Source organism: Onychostoma macrolepis, chromosome 07, assembly GCF_012432095.1.
Source record: "Onychostoma macrolepis isolate SWU-2019 chromosome 07, ASM1243209v1, whole genome shotgun sequence".
NCBI classification, from domain to species: domain Eukaryota; kingdom Metazoa; phylum Chordata; class Actinopteri; order Cypriniformes; family Cyprinidae; genus Onychostoma; species Onychostoma macrolepis.
Genome location: NC_081161.1, coordinates 8,156,414 through 8,177,192, shown reverse-complemented (window position 1 = coordinate 8,177,192; position 20,779 = coordinate 8,156,414). Strand labels below are relative to the sequence as shown.

General features: G+C 36.4%; 1 protein-coding gene across 6 annotated transcripts in view; it reads left to right on the top strand.

The window, feature by feature from the left end:
• The window catches only part of vat1l (vesicle amine transport 1-like), a 53,939-nt gene that overhangs the window by 6,876 nt on the left and 26,284 nt on the right, over positions 1-20,779 (top strand). For 5 of the 6 annotated variants that reach the window (XR_009272112.1, XR_009272111.1, XR_009272109.1 and 2 more), the window contains exons 6-7: positions 3,755-3,810; positions 3,917-4,111. Coding sequence is in view for 1 of the 6 variants with exons in the window: in XM_058782530.1 (XP_058638513.1) it covers positions 3,755-3,810; positions 3,917-4,111 (251 nt within the window). In the remaining 5 variants the exon portion in view is untranslated. Of the gene's footprint in view, positions 1-3,754; positions 3,811-3,916; positions 4,112-15,588; positions 15,701-15,828; positions 16,672-20,779 lie in introns of those variants that run through there. The other variant, XR_009272113.1, reaches the window with a different exon arrangement.

The window sequence follows — 20,779 nt, the reverse complement described above, 5'->3', positions numbered from 1 at the left end:
TTTTTTCTCAGTTTCACACTCTAGCGAGTTAAGGTCTTTTGCATTTGTAGGGCAGTGTACATTAAAGGAATATACTTAAGTGTAAACAGAATGTAATATTTTTGGACACTTAAAGGGATAGTTCACCCAAAAATGAAAATTAGCCGAAGATTTACTCGCCCTCAGGTCATCCTAGGCATGTCTGACATTCCTCTTTCAGATGAAGACATTCGGAGTTATATTCAACATTGTGCTGTCTGTTCCAATCTGTATAGTTGCAGTGAATGGCGCCCCTGTTTCTGAATCCGAAAAAAAAAGTACCCATCCATAGCAAAACTACTCCACACGGCTCTGGGGTGTTAATAAAGGACTTCTGAAGCGAAACGATGCGTTAGTATAAGATAAATTTCGATTCTTCAAACTTTATAAACAGTTTAGTCCAGCTTCCTGTCTCTCGAGCAGGCGCGGTCCCGACAAGTAGAGCTGGGAATCGATTCCGAGGCGTTGGGAATCGAGAGTCAATTCCAAAGGTTGGAATCGATCCCATCAAGAGGAATCTACTCCTCATTCAGAGCTTTTTTCAGTTCAACAAAGCTTATCTATGGGTGCCTCTCAAAAGGAAGGCTGCATCCTACGAAGGCTGCACACATTTAAATTCACTAAAATAAACTGAAAGAAAACGAGTCTGTACTGCATCATCATAATTTGAGGATGCAGCCTTCCGTTTGAGAAGCACCATTCGCCTCCCTCATGCTCGATAAAAGCCGTAATTACAAGAGTTGTGAGATAAAAGATTATTTTTATATATATATATATATATAAAAGATCTATTTCATTTTTTTATATACCCTTCGCCTCATGCTCGCTAAAAGTGATTAGAAGTCTGATTTGTTTCCACGAAAAGTTTCTTTCGGATAGTTTTAATGAACCAGTTAAAAAAAAAAAAATTATTCAGGGGTTATTTTACGGTGGAGCTGGCTTATGTTGTCCACAATTTTGAGCGCTGCACGACAGAATAGATCATGACGTGATTAAGGATCTTATTTCCATCTAAAATTCAATTTTTATTTCTATCAGCCAATGATAATTCTAAAAGAAAACGTCACGAGCATAGATCAGTGGCCGAGAGCGCATCTGATTGACGGATAAACCACGCGCTCTTATCAGTGTTATTGTTAATGTTTTGGTTATTTTGTTTCAATGTACAGTTTGTTAATTTTGTGCAAAGCATACAGTCAAAGTAAACTTTATCATTCAGCTGAACCGTGCACAATTGTTTTTTTGACACTTCATGTCTTGTTCAATTCATGCGATAAATGCATGTCCCTGCTGAGCAGTGAGCTATGACTAATTTCACGGGCAAAGCAGACAAAATTACAATTTAAAATCAACCATAGCTATAGAAATTTATTGTAATTTTTTTTACAAATAAAGCTTCATATTATGAGAAGGATACTTTCAACGACCTTTATATCCTGCAGTCATGGCGATATTAGGTTCCTTCGATCTAAAAAAAACAAGAATCGAAAAGGAATCGAAAACAACAGAGGAATCGATTCTCGGAATCGACTCCCATCGATTCCAGAACCAGGAATCGGAATTGGACTCGATTCCAAAAATTTCGGAATCTTACAGCACTACCGACAAGGCGGTTGAGCGTATGACGTAGGCGCAGCGAAATGCGCAACGTAAGCTCCGGGGAGTGACGAACACAGAAGCACAGAGGAGAAAGGAAAACAAAACACCTGTCACTAACTATTAAAATGAAGATTCAAGTGAAAAATGTCGGAGTATTTCGATATAAGGCAAGAAGAGACTGAGATTTTTGCGCGCTTCTCCCCGGAGCTTACATTGCGCATTTCGCTGCACCTACATCATACTCTCAACCGCCTTGTCAGGAACACGCCTGCTCGAGAGACCGGAAGCTGGACTAAACGGTTTATAAAGTTTTAAGAATCGACATTTTTCTTAAACTAACACATCGTTTCGCTTCAGAAGTCCTTTATTAACACCCCGGAGCCGTGTGGAGTAGTTTTGCGATGGATGGGTACTTTTTTTTCGGATTCAGAAACAGGGGCACCATTCACTGCAATTATACAGATTGGAACAGACAGCACAATGTTGAATATGGCCGTTTCTCAAACGGAAGCCTGCATCCTCCGGAGGTCGCATTTGTAGGCTGCATACGTCATAAAGAAGATCTTATTTTAGAATATTAACAGTTATAAATTTGACCATTATTCTTAGTTAAGTGTAAATTGTTGTAATATGCTTTTGACTCGCAAATGTAATGCTCAGTTAACTGAAATAAACCAGGCTTGATGACGTATGCAGCCTACAAATGCAACCTCTGGAGGATGCAGCCTTCCGTTTGAGAAACGGCCAATAACTCCGAATGTGTTCATCTGAAAGAGTAATGTCAGACACGCCTAGGATGACCTGAGGGTGAGTAAATCTTTGGCTAATTTTCATTTTTGGGTGAACTATCCCTTTAACTGCATGTTATTTAAAATGAAATGACAATTTATTTTAGTGACAATTTATATTAAATTCAATTAGTTGAATTGTAGAGTGCTTTTTTGACCCACTTAAGTAGAATGCAAATGCAAGTTATATGTATTTTCTTATACACTGTAAAAAAAAAAAAAAAAAAAAACTTGTCGTTTTAAGATTATACAACAAAAATTTGAGAATATTCCACAAAAATAAGTTGAGCAAACTCAAAAATCTGCTGAAGCTACACTGTAAAAAAATAAGTTAAGCCAACTTAAAATTTTAAGGCAACCAGCTTCAGCAGATTTTTGAGTTTTTTTTTTTAAGTGTAGTGAAAGAAAACATGTAGTAAGATGTCATTCCCCATGAGTAGGAAATATCCAAAAGGTTCATTTGTGACCTCTTGACCCTCGTTTAAAAGCAGTCACAAGGTGTCACATTTTAGGTGGCTAACAGCAAATTGAGGTTAATCACTTAATTCACAAAAAAAGATAATGCCTGCAACTTTAATTAGCTATCTGGTCCATTAGGAATATTTAATTAGGAGGGACACCACAGAGCAGAGAGAATGTAAAATTTTGGTTTAAGAACACATTACTGCCAAATGAATGAATCAGTCATCATAATTCTGGATGGAGCTTATTAATAAGAGAGCCATTTGGCATTGCTGTAATAGTGCCATGTTTCATTGCTTCATATGCCAAGATTGTATTTTGTATCTTTTAACATTTTATGTCCATTAAAAATGGAATGAGTCATTTCTGAGCCACTTGCATCTGCAAAATTGATAATTGTTTTTAAACATGTTTTCTGATTACCCCCCATCTCCCATTGGTTAAATTAAAGCTTGATAGACTGGTTGAACCAATAGTGTTGTATCGGGATTGTTGGGATGCTCAAACAGTGCAATGTTTTGAATGTTTCACAGAGACACGGTGTTACACTGTTAAATGCATTTTATGCAAGTAGTCTGCTATACTGTTATGAAGATCTCATTGATTTACATTACAAGCTATCGGAATTTCATCTTAATATTTGGACGTAAAATTGTCAGCAACTGCACTACATTTTTGCTCAGTTTGGGCCTATGAATAAAACTGAAGTGTTTATCTTCCTGAAGTATGAGCTCCATATTCTCCTACAGTATATCATACTATATGAGCCATAGAAGTCTGGTGTATCAAATATGATGCTCAACAAAAAGCACATGTGCATCACCTTTAAAAAGTCTTCTGAAACATATATACAGTATTAAAATATATCTTTGTGAACATATTTCCAGGTTCATCAAACATGGTGACAGGAGAGACAAAAAGTTTCTTCAGTTTTGCTAAATCTGTGAGTAGAGTTTGATATCTGTTTTCCATAACATCTTAAGTGTTGAGCCGTGATGAATTTTGGTGGTCAGTTATCATTGTTAAAAACATAGCTTTTTATCTCACAGTGGTGGCAGGTTGAGAAGGTGAACCCCATCAAACTCTATGAGGAGAATAAAGTCATAGCTGGATTCTCGCTCCTGAACCTCCTCTTCAAGCAGGGGGGGTGCAACCAAGTCAAGACAGCGGTGCAAAAACTTCTTTCCCTTTACGACCAAAAGAAGATCAAGCCTGTTGTTGATTCCTTATGGGCGCTTGAGGAGGTAAGAGACAGTGCTTTCAAAAGCAATCAAATTTTCTTCCAACTTATGAAATATATAAACACATCATACTCATGTACTCCACCAGTCAGATGTTTGGACTAATTAAGATTTCGTAATGTTTTTGATAGGAGTCTCTCTTATGCTCACTTTGGCTGCATTTATTTGATCCAAAATACAAAAAGAAAACTCTAATATTGTGAAATATTATAACTTAAAATGATAAAAAATAAAAATACATTTTCTATTGAAATATATTTTCATTTTTTGCATGTTCTATTTTAGGATTCTTTTGATGAATAGACAGTACAATAGAACAGCATTTATTTGAAATATAAATCTTTTGTAACAATACGTAGAAATCTTATGTAACATCCTTGCTGTATAAAAGTATTCAATTCTTTTCTTTCTTTCTTTTTTTAATCTTACCCCAAAATTTGAAATGGTGTATCCTGGTACCCACTAAAATATTAAGCAGTGAAATTTGTTTTCTACATTGATGATAACACCAAATCTGCATATTAGAATGATTTCTGCAAGATCATGTGATATTGAAGGCTGGAGCAGTGATGCTGAAAATTCAGCTTTGCATGACAGGAATAAATTAGATTTTAAAATATATTCAAACTGAAAACAGTTCTTTAAATTGTAAAAGTATTTAAAGTATTACTGAGTTATAATAAACACAGCTTTGTGAACATAAGAGACAGTAACATAAGAAACATTACACAATTTGGACCAATAGTGTTTTTTTTTTTGGCTGTTTTTAGATCATGAAACTTCAGAAAAAGTAAAAAAAAAAAATATACGATAGGATCTCTATGAAATCTATAGATATATTGAAATATTTGCAAATCTGTGAATTGCCATTCACAACCCATTTTCCATTTTAATGTGCTGAAATTTAGTCGGTTTTGACTCAATGTTGACTTTAATTTCATTGATCAATTCAACACAGTGACTCGTTTTATATTTAGAGTTTGATTTACTTTCTTTGTGCTTGGCTTGTCAGTGTGATTTCACTTCAGACTTCTGTCATCAGCCAAGCAATAAATTTTCCTCCTCTAAATCCCTGAAAATTGATTTCCCTAAAGCCCTTTGAAAGCTTGGCTTTTAAGGTTTTTAAAAGTAAGACGCACGCCAACCTCCGTTCCTGCATGCAATCAGCTGCTGTCTCAGACCATCAGATGACAGGTGGGCAGTCCGGCCCTGGTGCATCTTTTTGCTTTGATTACGGCTGGTTTATGTCGTTCTGTTCTTCCTACACAGCCAGACAGCCCTCCCTCTGTGAAACCCAACAGAGCAGCACAGTCTGCGGCCAAACCTGCCTGTGTTTTACAGAGCTGTGTGTGATACGCTTCATTCACATTGCAAAAGTATCTTAGAGTTGATTGATAGCACATGGAGTGATTATTGCATTATTAATGTTGAAAATGATGAATAACTCTGCGATTTCCTGTGGTGTGGTGGCATATTTTGCTTCTTAGATTATGCAGCTGTAAATTACTTTTCGTTAGATACTATACTACACTATACTGTACTATATTATACTAAGTTTTAGTATAAGGAACGTACATGTGTTGCTGTTTCCCTTTATTCTGGCCATGTTAGTGCTATAGATCCCATGTTTCCCCTTCCATTTAATGCATTAAATTGATCAAAAGTGACCGTAAAGACTTTTAAATTGTTACAAAAAATTTCAATTTTCACTTTCTGTTCATCAAAGAAACCTGAAAATGTATTATGGTTTCCACAAATTTTTTTTATTGATAATATTAAGAAATGTTTCTTGAGGACCAAATCAGCATTTTATAATGATTTCTGAAGGATCATGTGAAACTGAAGACTGGAGTAATGATGCTGAAAATTCAGCTTGGCCATCACAGGAATAAATTACATTTTAAAATATATTCAAATAGTTTTAAATTTTAATGATGTTTCACAATATTACTGTTTTTACTGTATTTTTATCAAATAAATGCAGATTTGGTGAGAATAAGAGACTTCTTTCAACAACATTAAACTGACCCCAAGCCTTTGCTTATACAGTGGGTACGGAAAGTATTCAGACCCCCTTAAATTTTTCACTCTTTGTTATATTGCAGCTATTTGCTAAAATCATTTAAGTTCATTTTTTTCCCTCATTGATGTACACACAGCACCCCATATTGACAGAAAAACACAGAATTGTTGACATTTTTGCAGATTTATTAAAAAAGAAAAACTGAAATATCACATGGTCCTAAGTATTCAGACCCTTTGCTCAGTATATAGTAGAAGCACCCTTTTGATCTAATACAGCCATGAGTCTTTTTGGGAAAGATGCAACAAGTTTTTCACACCTGGATTTGGGGATCCTCTGCCATTCCTCCTTGCAGATCCTCTCCAGTTCTGTCAGGTTGGATGGTAAACGTTGGTGGACAGCCATTTTTAGGTCTCTCCAGAGATGCTCAATTGGGTTTAAGTCAGGGCTCTGGCTGGGCCATTCAAGAACAGTCACTGAGTTGTTGTGAAGCCACTCCTTCGTTATTTTAGCTGTGTGCTTAGGGTCATTGTCTTGTTGGAAGGTAAACCTTCGGCCCAGTCTGAGGTCCTGAGCACTCTGGAGAAGGTTTTCGTCCAGGATATCCCTGTACTTAGCCGCATTCATCTTTCCCTCGATTGCAACCAGTCGTCCTGTCCCTGCAGCTGAAAAACACCCCCACAGCATGATGCTGCCACCACCATGCTTCACTGTTGGGACTGTATTGGACAGGTGATGAGCAGTGCCTGGTTTTCTCCACACATACCGCTTAGAATTAAGGCCAAAAAGTTCTATCTTGGTCTCATCAGACCAGAGAATCTTATTTCTCACCATCTTGGAGTCCTTCAGATGTTTTTTAGCAAACTCCATGCGGGCTTTCATGTGTCTTGCACTGAGGAGATGCTTCCGTCGGGCCACTTTGCCATAAAGCCCCGACTGGTGGAGGGCTGCATTGATGGTTGACTTTCTACAACTTTCTCCCATCTCCCGACTGCATCTCTGGAGCTCAGCCACAGTGATCTTTGGGTTCTTCTTTACCTCTCTCACCAAGGCTCTTCTCCCCCAATAGCTCAGTTTGGCCGGACGGCCAGCTCTAGGAAGGGTTCTGGTCGTCCCAAACGTCTTCCATTTAAGGATTATGGAGGCCACTGTGCTCTTAGGAACCTTAAGTGCAGCAGAAATTTTTTTGTAACCTTGGGCCAGATCTGTGCCTTGCCACAATTCTGTCTCTGAGCTCTTCAGGCAGTTCCTTTGACCTCATGATTCTCATTTGCTCTGACATGCACTGTGAGCTGTAAGGTCTTATATAGACGGGTGTGTGGCTTTCCTAATTAAGTCCAATCAGTATAATCAAACACAGCTGGACTCAAATGAAGGTGTAGAACCATCTCAAGGATGATCAGAAGAAATGGACAGCACCTGAGTTAAATATATGAGTGTCACAGCAAAGGGTCTGAATACTTAGGACCATGTGATATTTCAGTTTTTCTGTTTTAATAAATCTGTAAAAATGTCAACAATTTTCTGTCAATATGGGGTGCTGTGTGTACATTAATGAGGGAAAAAAATGAACGTAAATGATTTTAGAAAATGGCTGCTATGTAACGAAGAGTGAAAAATTTAAGGGGGTCTGAATACTTTCCGTACCCACTGTATATTAAGTCACACCACTTATTCTGGTTGCTTGTTTTTCTTGCAAAATCTGGCAACGATGAACTGCACCAATAGTTAGTTGGACTAGCTAAAGTTGCTGCTTTGTGTACAGCGTTACCAGGGAAACCGCTATTTTTACATTCCAAAAGCAGCACCTAGTGGCAAAGAATGAATTTGCATTTTTATTCAGACCAACAAGTGTGCGGGCAATATGCTAATGTTTAATGTTAACGTCAACATGAAACGGCTTGGGATTCGTTTTAAAAACGACTTGTTTCAATGATTCAGTGTCGACTCTTTCTTTTGAGAGACAATAACTTTATACAAGGTGCACTTTAAGATTTAAAACTTTGCAGGATGTTTTCATTCAATTCGAGCTGTGTTACACACTGCATGAAAGGTCATTTTCAGAAATCCATAATAGGGGCACTTTTTTACGGAAATATATTGCTCAACTGATTAGTCTTTAACTGAACACTTAATGAAATTATATTTGTTTCTTATATTAAAAATGTAATATTTCAGTTCCCAGCATTGCAGTATAGTCCTCAGCCTCTCACAGTCCATATGAAATCTTGAATTGAAGCTGCCAGCAAAAGTATTAACAGGGTCCAAAATGAACACTCGGCAAAGTGCCAACTGCAAGAAAAAAAAAAAAGGGTTTTGGTGAGTAAATCAAATTAAGTCAGTCGCCACAGATAATTAAAGCCTGTCTTGCTTTGGAATGAGATCGATTCACTTACATTATTTTTATCAAATTAAAACATGAAGGATAAGTCTTTGAGATAAGAGTTTTGGTGATTACATTTTCTTAATACATCTGCTGGTAGCATCTGTCATTCATGTTATAACATAGTACGTTAAAGATAAAATAGACATACGATTTATAATCAGAGGAAATAATACTTTAGACTGCAGAAGAACAATATCCAAAAATAAATAATAATAATAATAATAATAACAGTTTTGTCCCTATTTTGTGTCTTGTGTTGTAAAAAAACTTTTGCTGTTGCTGAGGTGGAATATGGGTAAGGTTAGAGGTTTATATGTGGGTTAAGGGAAGGGTCAACAACAGTGTAATTGTAGATCTATTTACAGAAATGAGAGATTTAATTACAGCACATGCAGATATTTTTTTTAAATATAAATGCTGTATGTTTTTACAGTCTATTTTGGTGGAAATCTTTTACTAAAACATTTATATTACTTAGAATTGCTTGCTTATAGAACACTTGTATAAACTTGAACATCAACATTCACAGTTGAATTGTACTGTCGAATTTGCTTTTTTTTTTTTTTTTGGACTGTGGCTGAATCACAGCCAAGCACATATTCTGAACAACAATACTGTTCCTCATGTGAAATTTTGTTATGCTAGGCTGAACTCATATAATACAGTAATCTGTAATAGCTGTCATCTGCATGACTCTCTGCTTACTGTGATTCACTCTCTCACTGAACGCTTTCACACATTTCCACCAGTGTTTCCCTGCAGCTGGTTGAGTGCAGTGTTTATATCACACTGAGTGATTGCATCAACCGAGAGCATGTGTCAGACTCTTGAATTTGTGGATATTACTACATTTGTTGTCTTTTTGTGTGTATAATCAAATTGAGTTCTTGTGTTTTCCTACCTGGCTATTGGGGAATTGCTGGTTGTCAGCACGAGAATGCATCGTTGACAGATGTTTAGATTGCTGTGCTGGAGGCAGCATCACAGTTGCTCAGGAAAGACTATTTTATAAAAGATGACTACAGGCTTGATTAGTTTTTAGTCAGAATATCACAGGTATGGTTTTAATACAACAATATAATATTATATTTCTTTCATAACTCAAAAACATGGAAAAGTAACATAAGGTTATATCCAAAATATATCCTACCCAACGAGCAGGCACCATCCAGAATTGAATCAAAACTTACAATCTGATTAAACAGAATTCAAATAAATGCATATTCGTAAGGCTAATTAATTAGAAAAGGAAAGTTCAAGTTCAAATTTGAAGATTTTCAAATTTAAATAAAGACTTAAATTCTCAAACAAATTCTTTTTACATATTAAATAATTAGGACTCATTTTGGGCTTTTGCTTTGTCATGGTTCAATTGCATACAGAATCATTCATTACAGCACACATCAATTAAAATGGAAAAATTTGTTTGTAGTTTTGAGCTTGTTATGTGAGTATGGGGAAATAATCGTGTTCTTCTAAATGCTAATTCTAAACAATCAAAAGCTCATTATGCAGGACACACCTGTAATTCTGTTTGTCAGCTGCGATCTTTTGGAGAGACTTCAAAGCAGCGTACGGGTAACATTAGCATGTCCAGCTGGTGCAGATGCAGAGAATGTTGATTTGTGCAAGGCATGCTACTCTATGACATCGTGTTTCATAAAATATTGATGCTCACACCATCGAACTGTAAGCCTTAAACTTGGAAAGAAAATCTTTTTCTGACAAATTAAATTTTTTCCCCTAACTATGGAAGCCTGTTTTGGCCACTGAATAAAAAAAGGTAATTGCGAGTTTTATCTCACAATTTTTATTTTTTTCTTGCACTTCTGACTTTTTCTCAGAATTGTGAGATATAAACTCACAGTTGCAAATGATAAAGTCCAATTCTGAGGGGGAAAAAAGACTGATATGTTCTCAGAATTGCGAGTTTGTATCTCACAATTCTGACTTAAAGGGGTCCTATTATGCTCTTTTACATTGTTTTTATTATGCTCTTTTTTTTTTAAGTCTTGATTTTGTTTTGGGCATGTACTAGAACATGCTCTCATGCTTGGTGGTTCGAAAAACGCATTATTTGTCACATAATTTACCTTATTACAATACCTTTCTCCCCAGCCTGGCACAAACGGCTCGATTAGTTCTGGGTTTGATGAAGACCCGCCTTCCAAAAAACGAAATGTGTTGTGATTGGTTAGCTGTCCCAGCTAGAATGTGGCTAGCATTTTGAGACCCTTGCCAAAGCAGCAAGTTCGTTAGTATTGCCATATCAATTCAGACCCCGAAAATATTGAACAAGAGGATCGCGCAGAACCTTTGTACGCACGGATATTGCAAGACATATTAGAGTGGTAATGTTTTTCTTTTTTTTTTTTTGGCTAAATCAAGTTTTAGATACGATGTCAACAACTGCTTAAAAATAACTGCATTTACTATGTACAGATAAGTTCAATGGTAATATGTATTATGTTTATTGTTCTTTAATTCTAACATTATAACATGAATTGCAGTGAAACTGTTATACATTTGAATTTATTTATACCATAGTCTCATAATTGAAAAAAACCCCCCAGCATTTATTTGACATGGCGACAACTTGATGCTACAGCAGCACTTTTTCGTCGTCATCTTGTCTGATGCACTCAACCAAGCATTCTAACCACGAGCTCGCCCCTCCCCACCCCCCAACCATTCAAATTTCCGTAGGCAGGATTTATTTGAATGATATTCTAGTGGGCCACTTTGTGATGTCACAACACCCGGAAAAAAAGTCTGTAGTCCAAACGAGCCGTTCGTTGTAGTTCTTGAAAAGGGATTTTTAAAAACTGAATATCTCCCTTTGGAGTGTACTTTGAGATTTGTAACTTTGTAGATCTTTTTTATGCACAAACATACACACTACACACTGACTAAAATTCAAAAGTGAAAAAGCATAATAAGACCCCTTTAATGACTCGCATTTGCATGAGAAATAAAGTCACAATTGTGAGATATAAACTTGCAATTCTGAGAACATATCAGTCTTTTTCCCCCTCAAAATTGGACTTTATAATTTGCAGTTATGAGTTAATCTCACAATTGACCCTTCACAAAGACCCGCCCCCCTTCGTTACTGTTGCTATGTCCGACAAGCCATGGCACTCTCAACGCAACACATCAGTGAAAAATACATTGTGGAGCAAAGAGGAAATTGACCATGCACCAACAGACAAAACAGAGCAGGTTACTTTACGCATGAAACAAAGTTTCAGCTTTCAAATTTTGTCTTTTTTTATTTATTTTTTTTAAGAAATTCAAACAATAAATATCATTTTGTGGCTCTTTAATGTGTCGTGACAGATCGCTGCAGCGCCTCAGATTAAGCAGCACATAAACTGATCCTCTTTACTAGTTATAGGAAGAAATAAACATGAGTGAACATCTAAAGGTATCATCTTTCAGCTGCCGAAAGTTGGCAGTACACACCATTTTTCAAGTTCAAGTCTACCAATGTTAATCTACTCTCCTGACTGATTTGTTTGTTGGACAAAATTTGGCCTTATGATTGGTTAGATCGCCTGTCAATCAAACTCCCTGTGAAGGGTCATTTCTGAGAGAAAAAGCCTGAATTGTGAGATAAAAAGTCACAATTACCTTTTTTTTCAGTGGTGGAAACATGCTTCCATACCTAACCTTTTAATGTGATTGAAACTTTTTTTTTCTTTTGTATTTCTGAACCATCACACTATAATATTGTTCTCTTGACCTACTAAGTCAAAAATTGTATCAAACTGTCTATCTGAGCTGTCTATCTAGGCATCATAGAGGCACCCACAGACATCAAGTCTGTTCCAAAAACGGACAGCAAGATTATGATTGCGATGAGATCAGTTAACAAATTTAGCTAATGGAAAATGTGAGGAAAAATATTGGTTGTAAGTTCACTTTAATTTTGTAAAGTCTAGTTAAAAGTATTTTATCCAATATTTGTGTGTGCTTTTTGAGGTTTCATTTTATTGTAGATGCTGTTAAGTAGCTGCCTATATGTAGGAGAAAACAGTGAGGCAGCTCGCTAGGTTTTCAAAAAATAAAAGCAGGAAAGAATCTTTAAATTGTATTAATTCATTCTACATTATTTTGTGCATATTGATTCAGTTAGTGAACAGATAAAATGTTGATATACAGCTTAAAGCAAGCTGGTTAGGCTGGTCTGTTACACTGTTAAAAATAAAGGTTCTTTATTGGTATATGGTTCATGAAAACTTTTGATATCCATGGAACCTTTCCATTGCACAAAAGCTTCCTTAAAGTGGGGTGGGGGGGGAATATAATTAAAAATGGTCTTAGCACTAAGGGAAAAAATGGTTATTTTAAAAACTGTTCTTTGGGAAACCAAAAATTGTTCTTCCATGGCATTGAAAACCTCCTTTTCTAACCTTTATTTTTGAGAGTGTATGTTGATTTTAGAGGGAGTTTGTGCACTTTTGAGACCAGCTGGATGACGACCCAAACTAGCTAAACACCAGGTTAGCCATACTGGGAGACCAGCTGAACACTAGCTTACTTAAATGAATAATTCAATAATTCAAAACTGAAAATTTGCTGAAAATGTACTCACCCTCAGGCCATCCAAGATGTAGGTCAGTTTTTTTTTTTTTTATCAGAACAGATTTGGAAAAATTCAGCATTTCATTACTTTCTCACCAATTGATCCTCTGCGGTGAATGGGTGCCATCAGAATGAGAGTCCAAACCGCTGCTAAAAACATCACAATAATCCGCAACCAGTGCTTGTTTGTAAGAAACAAAATCATCATTAAGGTTTTTTTTTTTTACTTCAAACCATCACTTCTGACTAACATACCATAATAATTCCCAAATATTCAATTAAATTCAATTCAAGTTTATTTGTATAGCACTTTTTACGATACAAATCGTTGCAAAGCAGCTTTACAGGAAAGTAAATTTCTACAATATATTTATATATTGTAGAAACGTAATATATTTAACTTATGGCAATTCTGTATGTTGTCTCAGGGTTGGCATCCTCTGAGGGGTTGGCATCATCTCTTCTCAGGTGTTTGGTCATCTCAGATCATTTAAGGGTTGGATCCAGACTGAAATTTCTGTAATTCCTAGTTACGGCAGAAACAGAGAAACAAATAGAGACATAATTAGCGTACAGTAGCTGCTGTTCCATCCAAGCAAAAATGATTTGTTCAACCCAAGCTAAATAATAATGTGCGTTTAATCAGATATAACTGCAGTACAAGATTATATGATGCATTATGTGAATTCTTGGCTAAAGAGATGTGTCTTTAACAACATGATCTCACAGAATTCCGTGTAATGTTCACGGACTTAATTAACCCCGAATCTGTGGTGGCATCACGGAATCGCCAAAAATTCCGTGATGGGCTCACAGAAGGCATCAGCCGTGGTCCATGCACGGATTCACTGGTTCAACACCAGCGCTGCATCGGACCACGTAAAAAGAGTGATTCCGATGCAGTTATACTTTCACTGGAGTACCTGACCCCACCCCTACCCTAAACCTACCCAGTTCTGAACAATAATGATGACGATAAATTTCCCAGTATCGCGTCGGCATATTGATGCTAAGGGTTTCGGAGGTTAATTAAGTCCGTGAACATTACACGGAATTCTGTGAGATCATGTTGGTCTTTAATCTAGATTTAAACAGAGAGAGTGTGTCTGAACCCCGAACGTTATCAGGAAGGTTATTCCAGAGTTTGGGAGTCAAATGTGAAAAAGCTCTACCTCCTTTAGTGGACTTTGCTATCCTAGGTACTACCAAAAGTCCAGAGTTTTGCGACCTTAGTGAGCGGGTTGGATTGTAGCATGGTAGAAGACTAGTTAGGTACGCAGGAGCTAAACCATTTAATATTTTGTAACTGATACAGAAATTAATAAATAGCCAGTGCAGAGACTGTAAAATTGGGGTAATATGATCATATTTTCTTGATCTGGTAAGGACTCTAGCCACTGCATTTTGGACTACCTGTAGCTTGTTTATTGAAGATGCAGGACGACCAGCTAGCAGTGCATTACAATAGTCCAGTCTAGAGGTCATGAGTTCATGAATTAGCTTTTCTGCATCGGAAACAGGTAACATGTTTCGTAGCTTGACAATGTTTCTAAGATGGAAGAATGTTGTTTTTGTAACATTGGAAATATGATTTTCAAAAGACAAGTTGTTGTCTAATATAACACCCAGATTTTTGACTGTAGAGGAAGTAACAGTACATCCATCTAGTTGAAAATTGTAATCCAAGAGATTCTGTGTACTGTTTTTTTGGTCCAATAAGTAATCTCTGTCTTATCTGAATTTAATAGGAGACAATTATTGGTCATCCAATCTTTTACATTTTTAACACACACTGTTAGTTGTAGTGGTACTCCATACTTTACTGGTGATAACTGAGATGACTCCCCGTTTAAGTAAACAAAGTGGTAGCGATCTGACAGGTAGGATCTAAACCATCTTAAAGTCTGCCCTTGAATACCCGTATAGTTTTGTAATCTATGAGTATGTCATGATCTATAGTGTCGAACGCAGCACTAAGATCAAGTAAAACTAGCAATGAGATGCCAAATAGTCCATCAGCTTTTGTCCTCTCACATTAAAATCCACCAACATATTGGTTTAGAACTGTTTTGGATTAGTTTTCACTTGTAAATGGTGTTTGTTTTCCACACATTTCTCTACTGATTCAGACAAGATGACTTTTTCACTGAAGAAAGCAATAATATGGTGTAGAGAACTCGTATTTAGCTGATTTGAAGTTAAAGGGATAGTTCGCCCAAAAATGAAATATATCAACCAATCAAAAATATCAACATTTATTCACTGTTATGTTGTTCCAAACCTGTATGAATTTCTTTCTTTTATTGAACACAAAAGAACATATTTTGAAGAATGTGGGTTACCAAACATGCGGTGGTAGCCATTGGCTTCCATAATAGCCAACACCTATAAATAGTTTTTACAAAAATTTTTGCTACAAAAGATGTTAATTGATGGATTGGAGTGGTGTGGATTACTTGTGGATTATTGTGATGTTTTTATCAGTTTATCGGATTCTGACGGCACCCATTCACTGCAAAGCATTCATTGGTTAAGCAAGTGATGTAATGCTAAATTTCTCCAAATTGATGAAGAAACGATCTTGGATGGCGAGAGGGTGAGTACATTTTCAGCAAATTACTATTTTTCTAAACCAGTCTATGCTTTTGTAAACTTTATTTATACAAAGAACATTATGTTGTCATGAATTATTGACTTACCTTGGCTTCCATTCTGTTGCCACAGGTCTTCTCTCTCAACAGTACTCTTGCAACAAAATGATAAGAGCCTTTGGGTTTATTGAAAATGTTCTCTGTTGAATTATAGCACTTTGCTCAAGCTTTTACTGCATGTCCTGTGTTTTAGGCAGTACAGATGGTCGCTTTAAGGCTTGAGATGGGTGATTGTAGAGCAGTTAGATCCCTGTCAGCCAGTGTCAGGTGATTAGATACAGCACAAAAGACACAACACGTGTGGCTCTAATCACAGACTGACACTTCCCACTTGATAATGAGAGAAAGAGAGAAGGATGGAAGGAGACAAAACGAATGAAAAGAAGCAGTGGGAATGAAAATGAGGGAGGAGGAGGGAAAGAAACAGCTTTGTAATGAGAAAAGGAGAAGAATAGAGAGGCAACAAATAAGTGACCTGAGGATGAGCACAGATGGCAAACCAGGAGCATCATACACCTATTTTTTTTTTTTCAAAAGAGGCACCTGTGGGAGTTCATTTTATGGACGGCAGCAGCTTTGACATTTTTTACATTTAAAATCCATTGGCTGTATAAATCTGAGGGGGGCATGTGTCCTCTGTTTGAATGGGCCTGATGCTTGTTCGGCAGACAGTAATGTTGTCAGCACGCAGCAGGAGGGACCAGAATCTCATTATGTGTTTACAGTTCAAGCTGCTGGCTCCCCTTCGGCATGATATGAAGATGGCTTTCCTGATGTGAAATCTAACATTAAAAACATTCAGAGCTCTTACCTGCCCGATATTCAATTTTTATTGACTTTTTCTAGACAAATTATACAACTGACAAGGCCCTGATATTTGCGCCTGGGTTTCATCTGAATTTCATGTTTATTTAAATCTCCTGAGATATTGATATCAGATGATTTCTCTCTTCATCAAGATTTTTATAGATGAATATTCACCCCAAAATCAAAAGAAAAAATAGATTCATTTATAATATAAAAAGTAATATAATATTAATAATAATAATAATAGTACATTTTCATTTTATATATATATACACATGTATGTACAGTCATGGCCAAAAGTATCGGCACCCTTGGTAAATATGATCAAAGAAGGCTGTGAAAATTAATCTGCAATGTTAATCCTTTTGATCTTTGATTTAAAGAATTCACAAAAATCTAACCTTTCATTGGATAATAAGAATTTAAAATGGGGGGAAATATCATTATCAAATAAATGTTTTTCTCTAATACACATTGGCCACAATTAACGGCACCCTTTTATTCAATACTTTTTGAAACCTCCATTTGCCAGTTTAACAGCTCTAAATTTTCTCCTATAATGCCCGATGAGGTTAGAGAACGCCTGACTGTCACAGATCCGCCAGGCTCCACCACCAATCTCTCACAGCGATCACTGTCACCTGAGTTTAACTCAAACCACCTGCACCTCATCAACACTCAATCATGCCAGCCCTACTTAAGCACAGACCTCACATCAGTCAGTTGTCCGATCTCGCTTACATGAAGTGGACTCACACCTACTCTACACGGATACTTACCTCAAGAGTACTTACCTCCTTACGATTTGAACCATGCTAAGGCACTTCCACTAATGCCAACAAAGTTTTCTAGTCTATTCAAAAGAATGTTGTGGTCGATAGTGTCGAACGCAGCGCTAAGATCCAGTAAAACTAATAAAGAGATACAACCACGATCAGATGATAGAAGCAGGTCATTTGTAACTCTAATGAGAGCAGTCTCAGTTGTCCGATCTCGCTTACACGAAGTGGACTCACACCTACTCTACACAGATACTTACCTCAAGAGTACTTACCTCCTGTTCCTCGTTGGTCCTCTGCCTTCATCCTTCACCCCAGCTCGTCGTCGATATCGACCCGAGGTGTGTGCTTCACCACGCCATCCACGAGTTCCTGGCAAAGAGACGATCATCAGTATATCCTTTATCGCTCTAAGTACTTCAGATACTTACCACTCTCCCCTGCATACCCGACTGCTGAATTCTAATAAACTTCACTGTGTTATTTCACATCCTCTGTGTCTGGTCAACTTCCCGTAACAGAAGATCGGACCAAACAGAGTGATTCAGAATGAGTCGGCCGGATCCATTCCAGGAACTCGTGGACAATCTACGACGTGTCCTCACTGCTACACCTCCATCAGCACCAGCCACCACTTCCGTATCCACCATCGCCAGTCCTTCTTCGCCGTTGACAGACAGTCCCATGGCCAGACCAGCGCCATTCTCTGGCGTGGCGGAGGAGTGCAACGTTTTTTTCCTACAATGCTCACTCTATATAGAGAATCAACCTCATCTCTTTACCACGGAAAGATCAAAAATCTCCTTTTTTTTAAGGTTTTCATGTTAACATTTTATGTTGATTGGAAATTCTTAATTATTGCCCTGATGGTGGAAATGGGAATTTTCACTGCTCTAGCTCTTTTCTTAAAGCCACTTCACTAATTTGTGAAGCTCAATTATCTTTTGCTGCACATCAGAAATATATTGGGCTTTGTTTTCCCTGCTATTTATATTTCTGTGAAACAGGAAGCCATGGCTGGATAATTTCTTGTTCATAATCACCCTAGAGTGCTCAAAATTGTGAATATGAATGGGAATATACTTCAGAGATATTTTAGTCATAAGAATTTCTAGGGGTGTATTTGAGAAAAACATTTATTTAATGATATTTCCCCCCATTTTAAATTCTTATTATCCAATGAAAGGTTAGATTTTTGTGAATATTTTTTTTTTTTAATCAACTTTTTATTTTTCTTCATAACATCCATTCAAAAACAAAACAACAGACATATAATCAATACTTTAAATCCAGTCAAAAAGGAGAGAGAGAGGGAGGGGGAAAAAACAAGTCATTCCTTTATATAATCGAGTATGTTAAAGAAAAAAAACAGATTTTTGTGAGTTTTTTTTAAATAAAATATCAAAAGGATTAACAATGCAGATTAATTTTCACAGCCTCCTTTGATCATATTTACCAAGGGTGCAATATTTTTGGCCATGACTGTATATGTATACAGTAGTCAACATTTGAAGTGGATCAAAAAAGTTAATCAAAGTTGTCCTAAGACAAGAACGCATTTTGGTTTTCGGACAACTTTGATAAAAGGTTTTGATCCACTTCAAATATTGACTAGTGTGTGTATGTATATATATGTGTATATATATGTGTGTGTATATATATATATATATATATATATATATATATATATATATATATATATATATATATAATGTGTGTGTGTATTGTTATTTTCATATATTGTATTCTTTTTATTTTTCAGTTATTTTTAAAACAATAAATTAAATTCTTTACACAGAGTAATAATAATCCCCCCCTCACCAGTGTTGGGGGTAACGCATTACAAGTAACGCGAGTTACGTAATCAATTACTTTTTTCAAGTAACTAATAAAGTAATGCATTACTTTTTAATTTACAAGAAAATATTTGAGTTACTTTTTCAAATAAGTAACGCGTTACTTTTCCCCCATTTATTGATTGACAGCTCTCCTGTCCCCATGTTGAGAGAAATCGGGAGTAAGATGTTACTGTAGTTCTAGAGTAAATGCGAACATTCATTAATTCATAACTGATTCAGTATTCCTCAAAATGAATAAAAACTGTGAAATGCAACTCAGAATATGATGCAAACCTGCAATAATTTGCCTAAATAACACATATCCTTTATGTATTTATTCCCATTTTATTAACCACTGTCTTTGCTGCTGACCTTCAATGATCCAATTCAACCATATTAATATGCAAAAATTAAGCAAAAAAAAAAAAAATTCTGTTCCCAACTTCCTTTCAGAACAGCATAGTTTCTGCGCTTTATTCTTATTGACCTAAGTACATTGATCTAAGTACAGCCTTCACTCAGGACTGCATGCACGCATGGACCAGTGCTTTCTGCGTCACAAATTTTATTTGCAGGCTCTGTGCGCAGCATAACGGTCCTCAGAGCAGGTTGTACCGGTGGAAAATATACGGCCCTCAGACAGAACAGGCAGGTTGTCGATAAGCGACAGAGCAAAATAAGGATGGAGCAAAGTGTGGATGCGCTGTCCTTGAAGGACGTTCAACTCGGTTTTGTTCATATTTTGCTTATAGCCTATCATTTTAAATGACAGATGTCCTATTTATTTATTTTTCTCTGCGACAATTTTCCTACTTTGTTAACTGCAAAATGTGAAATGATTTTGTATTTTGACAAGACGAATAAAAATAACAAATAGGCTACAATTTTTGTGCAACTCTGCAACACGTTTTCCTATTGTGTTGACATGCAGCAAAATGTTAAACGAATTGTATCTTGAAAAAACGAATACAAATAATTAGGTACAATTTTTATAGGCTACAACCTACATTTTTATTTTCTCTGTGACACTTTTTTCCTGCTGTTGACAGCAAAATGTTAAACGAATGTTGTGTCTTGACAAGACAAATAAAATTACAAATACAGTTTTGTACAGACTACACTTTTATTTATTAGCCTGTCTCGCTCTTAGTAGCGTAAATTTAAATGTGAGATTCTGGAAACAAGATCTAAATTTACCGGGAACGGATAGGAAACCGGGTAGGAAAGAAAATTATTCTAAGCGGACAGCGGGTGAACAAAGAGTGAATATATAGCGGGAGCGGGTGTGTGTGGAACATGACCTGGCGGGAGCGTGATTTAAAACAAAAAAACAAACAAAAAAACAGTCCCGCGTAGACCTCTAGCCTGAGGCTTATTCATTTCACTTTTGGTTTGAAAGGGCTTTTACGTTTGCCAAAAAATATAACTTTTTTTTTATTATATTAAAGACAAACAAGCAAGCCCTGCCCAGATTTTAAAACTAATGCAAAAGTAACGTAACTAATTACTTTTCATAAAAAATGAACTAAGTAACGTAATTAGTTACTTTTTAGGGAGTAACGCAATATTGTAATGCATTACTATTAAAAGTAACTTTCCC